The sequence below is a fragment of the Anneissia japonica genome, unplaced genomic scaffold (assembly GCF_011630105.1).
Source record: "Anneissia japonica isolate Jap-2015-1 unplaced genomic scaffold, ASM1163010v1 scaffold2028_len131717_cov125, whole genome shotgun sequence".
NCBI lineage: Eukaryota > Metazoa > Echinodermata > Crinoidea > Comatulida > Comatulidae > Anneissia > Anneissia japonica.
Genome location: NW_022736659.1, coordinates 14,728 through 22,394, shown reverse-complemented (window position 1 = coordinate 22,394; position 7,667 = coordinate 14,728). Strand labels below are relative to the sequence as shown.

Genomic DNA, 7,667 nt, shown 5'->3' with positions numbered 1-7,667 from the left:
AATGTTTAATAATCCACTTTCATTCCGATGGTTCTTTGCAGTAAATTTATACATTTCTACAATATACTGAATTATGATCTCTGAAGACGATTCACTTGCAATTCTTGGTACTTTGTATGTATTATGATTATTGTTTACATGATGTAATTAACTGATGTTAATTAGATATTGTTGTTTTATGCTTAGTCACCAGATCAGCAGAGAGAAACCAAATAAATATACCATTGTTTTAATGGTAGTCGTGTGGAAATCTTTATTGTCTGCGTTGGGTAATTGTGGCGCCCTATACCAACACCCTAAATAGTTGATTGTGGAAACAACTACAAACAGCAAGCTCAGCTTTTGTTGACATTTATTTGTAAATATTAACCTGCATTAAAACCAATTCCATTTAATATTTCTTTATGGTTTACTTTGACAATAAATCATCTAAATCTGTATAGATGTCTGTATAGGATAATAATTGCTATTCATTTTTGTGGCTTACTTTGTACACTAACCCTATATATTGTATATAGGGTCTGTGCTTTGTAGTACAGTTCTACTGTTATCCACTACACAATAGTGTGTAATCATGTATTACAGAGAACTGTATATCATGATCACTCAAGATTTACCCTATGATTAGTTCTTATCAACAAAAAAATAATACCCTGGACCTCAGGGAAGAACAGTGTAAAAATACTGAGTATCCAGAATAAAGAAAGATTTCTAACTAACAAATCAAATATTTGATCATACCTTTCTTAAACATATTTGAAAATGTCTGATGGTTCTCGGCGAACCGGATTACAAAGTAAATACTTAGCTCCACCTCCTCCTCATCTGTGTTCTGATATCATCAAAATAGAAAGAAAAGAGTTTAACAAGTCATCTATTAGGTGTTCCAGATACTCTTTACAATTTATTATTATAATTAATATTGAGACAAAGGAAGTTCCTTCTTGCTCAAAAAAAGAAACAAATATGTTAATAATTATTGTTACAACACCTACAATTGAATTGATTTTAAAATACATTATAAATAAACAAATTAAATAAATGCATTTCAAAATAAAAAAAATAATAATGAAAAAAATTAACGTAATAAAAAAAAATCAGTGTAATCTCCTATTCTAGTTATTTCCTCACCTCTTGTTCTGTTCTACTCTGCAGTACTCTGCTTGTTGTATGATCTTCTTAAAGACTATCAAGGTTTGCAATATTCTTCCTAGAATTCTCAATGTTTGTTCATATTACTTGCTTCAAACTTTTTCATATTCTACCCCTGCATTGCATGGACTCTGCTGCCATTGTTTGATATGCTGAGAAGGAATTCAAAAACTTGACTGGTTGAAAAAGAACCATGTAAAGGACAGACAGAAATATTGGAGTACTTTAACTTTTACACAGATTAATATTAAAGTGCTTTAAATATTTCACACATATTAATATCATTATGATTTACTAAAGTAAGATAGTAATACCCCAGCCCTAAACATATTTTCAAATTTTAATTTTAATCTTCATGATGTGATTCTGTGGGGGCAGGAAGCATCTTAAAAAAAGGGGTGGGGTGGGGCTGATTTTTTTTTAATGCTATGTACTCAAATATTGTATAGTAAAAGTCTGATAAGACATTTTTTGCTCTGATCAGACATTTGAGTGCTATGTACTCAAATATTGTACAGTTTTATACAGCGAATAGGACTGAGATTTGTGTAATATATTTAATATGGACAATAGAAATGTCATTCACATTGTTACCATACCTTTGGTTTTTGTTCAGGAAGCTAGGTTGGAGAAGGCACGAGAAGATCTGCTGATCCAAGCAAGACGGACTGCTGTACATGAGTTGAACAGAATAAGAGGTAATAAAGAAGTCTGTAAACATGCAAATTCCCTATTTCATTTTATTACAACTATTTCATACTATTTTACCTTGGAATAATTTATTTATTTATTTATTTTATATACTGTATGTTTATCTTATAAAAATATCTTGGTTCTCTATTTTTTCATTGCATAGATGCTATTGGCTCTGCAGGTTTAATAATTTAAAAAAATGTTGGTCATAGTGGATTTTGCCTCTATGTTTCAACCATGTTGTTCCGTCCATCCAACACTTATGTTTATATATACTCAACTCTGTGAAGGAATATTCCTTAATTATTTCCACTCGGACAGTCATCATACCAAACACAGTAAAGTTAAAAATATATACCGTACTCGCGCAAATAAGCGCCCGGGCGCTTAAAATATTTTTTTGCACTTTTTGAGGGGCGCTTATTCAAATGGGGTGCTTATTCGAACGGGCCGCTTATAAAAACAGAGTGAAAATTGAGGGGGCGCTTATGGAAATAGATGAAAATTGAGGGGTTCTTATGAGAACTTATTATATCCAAGAGACACATTTTGAATGAAAAACGATTAAATAAGGACATCAGGAAACCGCAAATTACGAATGGTGCTGCGCGGAAAAGATAATCGTCCAGAGAGCATGGCTTGTCATGACAAGAATATTGTGAGTACAGTATTACATAACAGCAGAATAGCAGATGAAATTAGTGGTGGTGGTTAGCTTGTTCGCCATCGGTCGATTGAGAATAGCAGGACGGCATGATCATTGCAGGTTTTCTTGAAAACTTAGATGAGAGTGTGTTAAAGGTGCAAATTGTCAGAAAAGAAGTAGTAGGACTAGGCTATAGACAAATGAAAGTCTAAGAAGATGAAAGTTTGAAATATACTGTCTGTCCAGAGAGCTCTCATCATTCTGTCAAAGATAAATATCTTCACTTTGATATTGACTAAAGGAGAATGTGATTCCACTCCACACCTCAAATCAGGCCAACATCCACAGTCCCAGGATTGATTGGGTTATTGAGGGGGCATTTATTCAAATTAGAAAGGGGCGCTTATTCAAACGGGGCGCTTAAGGAAATTTTTTCGTTATGAGGGGTGCTTATTCGATAGGGGCGCTTATTCAAACGGGACGCTTATTCAAGCGAGTACGGTAAGTGCGGCACTGCAAAATGCCTTACATGCTGCACTGCTAACTGCCATATATGCTGCACTGCTAACTGCCATATATGCTGCACTGCTAACTGCCATACGTGCTGCATGCTGTCATACATGCTGCAATGCTACTACCATACGTGCTGCACTGCTAACCACCACAGATGCTACAGTATCTCACAACTACTGTACCTCATGCACTGCACTAACGACTATCTTACGTTCTGCCTAATATGCTGAGTAATTACATACTGCTTAATATTTAATGCATTATTTACCGATATTCATTCTAAACAAAATTTATCATGAAATTGACAAGGGCAAGCATTCCATAAGGTTTTTAAGGGCCTGGAAAGAAAAAAATTGATTAAAAATCGCTTTTTTTCTCTCATTAGAAACGGGATCAGTTTGAAAAAAACGATTAAAAAAAATTAATTACACTTAATGGATAGTATGTTTGAACAGCAAATAACCAATTTTGTATGTGCACTTTTTAGCAGCAACACAAAAAGCGATTGTCAGGAAATGTGAATTCCAGTTTGAACCAAGATCATATTACGCACGAACTTTCAAAACTATTCATGTCCAAGGCCTACAAGCTAAAACATCAACACACAGGTGGAGCGATGAAATTACTCGTTTTGTAATTATTTTGTAGGAATATATTGGGCCTAGGACTCTCCACTCCTCTTCTGGGCCACCATTTTCCTCTTTCGTTCGCTGTCCAGAATATTTGAATATAAGCATTTGTTACCTTGACAAGGAACAATTTTGATTTGATTTGATTTATTTGATATCAACTGAATAACATCACAAAACCTGAACAACTGAATACAATGAAACAAAATTGAGAAAACAAATCATCAATGTTGATATCTGAGATAACCCTCTAAATCCAAATAAAGTATTTATTTCCAGATGGGTCCCACAATAACTTGAATTGATATACTAAATGGTAGTAAATTTCCAATATATTTTTAAAAATTATTATAGTCATCATGATCGTAAAAAAAACGATTTTGTGTTGTTTCACAATCTTACCCGAGCATTTAATAACAAAGTGTTACAACAAAACTGGGTTAGCATTATGGTAGTGTACAAATGATATATTGTGTAGTACACTAAGTATATTATGTCAATAATCTTCATGGTTGGAGCACAAACAATTTTTTCCCAGGTGTAGTTACAAGTAAAGGAATAAAATAGTAAAAAATAAGTCTACATTATCAAATTTTACATGACAAATTTTTTTGATGTGCCCATATTCGGGCATGATATTGTCATATTACACACAAATATAAACCTATCACAGTTGTTTATCACATATAATTTTGAGTGCGCACAAAGCCAGGAAACAAAATATTCAGCTTACCGATGTATCCAGATTATGTTGTTGGCCCATTCTATCGGCTCTGTTCCCTGCGCATTCAAAAAGTTCCCTGATAAGAAGTAGAATCATTATATTAGCAACAGGGTGAAAGCTACGTTCACACCAAGCCAAGATCCAGTTTGGTGCCTCGACACAAAATCATGAAAAATGGATTCAGTGAAAAAGAATAGTATTTTGAAATCGTATGATAGTTTTTGTTAGACCAATCAGCAACAAGCTTGGTTGGTTCAAACCAATCAAACGCATACGTACTTGACCCCAAAAAAACAACTCTTGTGCGCGATGTGAACACAGTGTTAAATAAAACGTAACAACTCACGATTTTTTGTCTGTGGCACCGGACCGGATCCGGGCTTGATGTGAACTTAATGTAAAGGCCTGTACACACAATGAAGTCCTCAGTGACACCTGATTTGTTAAATATAGATATGATGACATCATCATCATACCCATATATGGCTGCTACTTTTATTTTCACAACATAACCTGGATTGCATCTTCTCCTGAGGAACTCAACCTCTCAGCACCTAATCACATGTGCTAGGGCAAATGTGCCAGACTCTATAGGAAATCCCCGTGTGGGGAGTATATACTCCGTACAAAAGAGTGACCTAAAAATATGTCTGAACGTTTCGAAAAATAATAGGTGATTCCCACGCAGATTTTACCGAAAATAAGGTTTAGACCTAATCTTAATGTATATTATACACATCTAGATGTGTATAAGAGACAGTGTATTATGCAGTAAATACGATTCTGCACACCTATTTTCTTAGTAATCTTCCGCGCAAATTTCAGCTGGTTTTTGAGGTACTGTATAATCCACACAATTAAAAAACTTAAAAGTACGGCAAATGTGTAACCGTTTACTTTGCTCGAGTCAGCTAGGGCTGGACTGTAAAATAAGTGCAGCAAATAATATCCTCCTTGCAAAAAACTAAAAAATTAGGCTAAAAAACTGTCAATGCTATGCAAAAATTTATACAGGAATCAGCCCAAATTTACTGAAAATTCTTTCTCACTAATATAATCAATATATGCAGGAGTTAAGATATTTATTATAGAAATCAACAGTGTTCTTATAATAGAAACATATTTATAAAGGGCCAACAAAAAAAAAAAAAATTCTTGTATTGGCCATGTTTTGGAAAATCAAAAAATTGGGTAGGTTGGTAGGAAGTTTTTTTTTTGTTTTTTTTTGTAGTGTAGTAAAAAAAAAAAACGGAAACAAAAAACTAAAATGCAGAGCCTCAATTTCATACATTTTGGGTCGGTCGGTCGGTCGTGGCCAACACAATTTTTTTTTATTTGGCCTAGTGGAATCCTACCTAGAATAGTGTGCATAGCCATTAAGCTGAATATCATGCAACTGACAAGAATCTCCATGAAAGACGGGTCCACCTGGCAACCTCACCTTGTTCTTGAAGACAAAATAAACAAAAACATCTCAACAATGTCATATGAACACATCCATTTTCTATTTTGAGACACAATTTATATTGCTTCCATTCAATGAAAGCAGTGCAAATTTGGCATCAACAAATATTATTATAGCAATTACATAACTGTTTACATAATACATCTATTGAATGTTTGATACAATGATCTATTGTTGAGCTGATAGCTGCTGAACCTTAACAGTGAACCTTATCATTTTGAAGTTGATGGGCAATCAAGGGAAAAGTCTATTTTTGACAGACCAGAGGAAAAGCAATGATGGGAGTTGAAAAGGATATGTCCCAGGCCGATTCTGGAAATTTTGTTCAATTCTGATACTTATTATGGCTACTATATTTGAATTCAAGTTGCTTCTAGTTTCATTATATTTGGGGCATATATTTCATTTGTGTACTTTACATTGTTTACATGCGTAGATATTGGTAACCTAAGAGGCTTGTGGCCAATAGGTACTTCTGTCACTGCTTCTTCACTACCAGCCAACAACAAGAGTAATTGTAAAACAGCTTTTGTTTCTGTACTAAGATCTGTAGGTAAAGAGGAGATTCCTTTTAATCGATCTGGAAGATAGTAGGCTGGCTACAGTCTCCATATCACCTCGGGGCTATAGGTTTACCGTTTTCCGAAACTAGAGCAGTCATTATTTGTTTTATGCAGTATACATCATACAAAGATTCTAAAAAAATGTAATAAAAAGAGTACCAACCATTTAGGTCTAGGCTTACTTTCTAAGCCTTGGCAATCAAAGGGCCAGTATCTCTCAGCATCAAAGAGGTTGCGACCCCTTTACTCTCATGACTATCATAAATTACATAGTCAGAGTTTTAAGTGGGGCCTAGAAATTATACCGTGACAGGGCAAAAAAGTACTATGTATAATTTAACGTGATAGTTAATAGTTTCTGTGATAAGTTGGCCCTTCTGAAATTAGAAAGAATATTAAACGATGAGTCTCACCCATTAAATGGCTAACTTTAAAAAAAAAATCAGGAACAATTCGAGAAACTACTGTCAAAACAAACCGGTTAAAAAATTCATTCATACTACACATACTGTATGTCAGCTCTACAATAATAAATGCTCTAGATCACTGTCTTAAATTGGTACCATAGTTGTTATAGTCCATTTCATTGTCTTTCTATTTAGTTATTATTAGTTAAGATTTTTGGTGCTAATATTATGTGTAATATTAATATTTTTGTGATATGTAATTTTCATGTATATTTTTTATATATGCGACAATAAAATCTACATTGAAGTTATACCAGCTATTTAACAATCAGATGCCTAGAGTCTATGGATGCCGTATATAATGGTTTCTATCAGAATTAGTTAGAATGAGAATTCGTTTTCTTTGCCAATGTTTGTAAACGAACATTTTGGCCCCCAGGGGTGGGGGCCAGGATTTTACCGATTGGGGAGGCCTACAGTACTACCACAGCGTCACCATGGTTGGGGCTGAGGTAAGAAAATTTATGAGTATGGCACGTCTGGATGGCCGGAAATGGCACTCTTAAGACTCAAAATTTGAGTAGAATTTTTTTTTTCTCAAATTTTTTTTTATTGTGAAATCCCTATACTGTAGTATGCTGCTTCCTTCACTAACCTTCATCTTTTGCAGCAAGCTTTTCAACAAGCTCCTCCAGTCGGCTAGCGCCATCATACAATCGTCTTTCCCTCAATTTGTAAACATTCACCAGCAAGTTCTCATAGACACTAAATTCCCCTTTGTTGCGCACTATTTTGGTTGCACTATGCGGCCCTGGTTGATATCGAAAAAGACTGTTATATGCACATGTCCTCAAACGGCGTTTACACTCTGCAAC

The 7,667-nt window shown here is 34.5% G+C and overlaps 2 protein-coding genes across 3 annotated transcripts in view; one reads left to right on the top strand and one right to left on the bottom strand.

Moving 5' to 3' along the window:
• LOC117116832 (tripartite motif-containing protein 2-like) overlaps window positions 1–7,667 on the top strand; it is a 27,299-nt gene that overhangs the window by 7,237 nt on the left and 12,395 nt on the right. The gene's annotated exons all lie outside the window — the stretch shown is intronic.
• The window catches only part of LOC117116831 (gamma-tubulin complex component 6-like), a gene marked incomplete in the record, with an annotated part of 46,689 nt that overhangs the window by 37,751 nt on the left and 1,271 nt on the right, over window positions 1–7,667 (bottom strand). Inside the window, 3 exon segments of the mRNA XM_033260922.1 lie at window positions 4,367–4,433; window positions 5,713–5,804; window positions 7,448–7,660. Of these exon segments, the coding sequence (XP_033116813.1) occupies window positions 4,367–4,433; window positions 5,713–5,804; window positions 7,448–7,504 (216 nt within the window).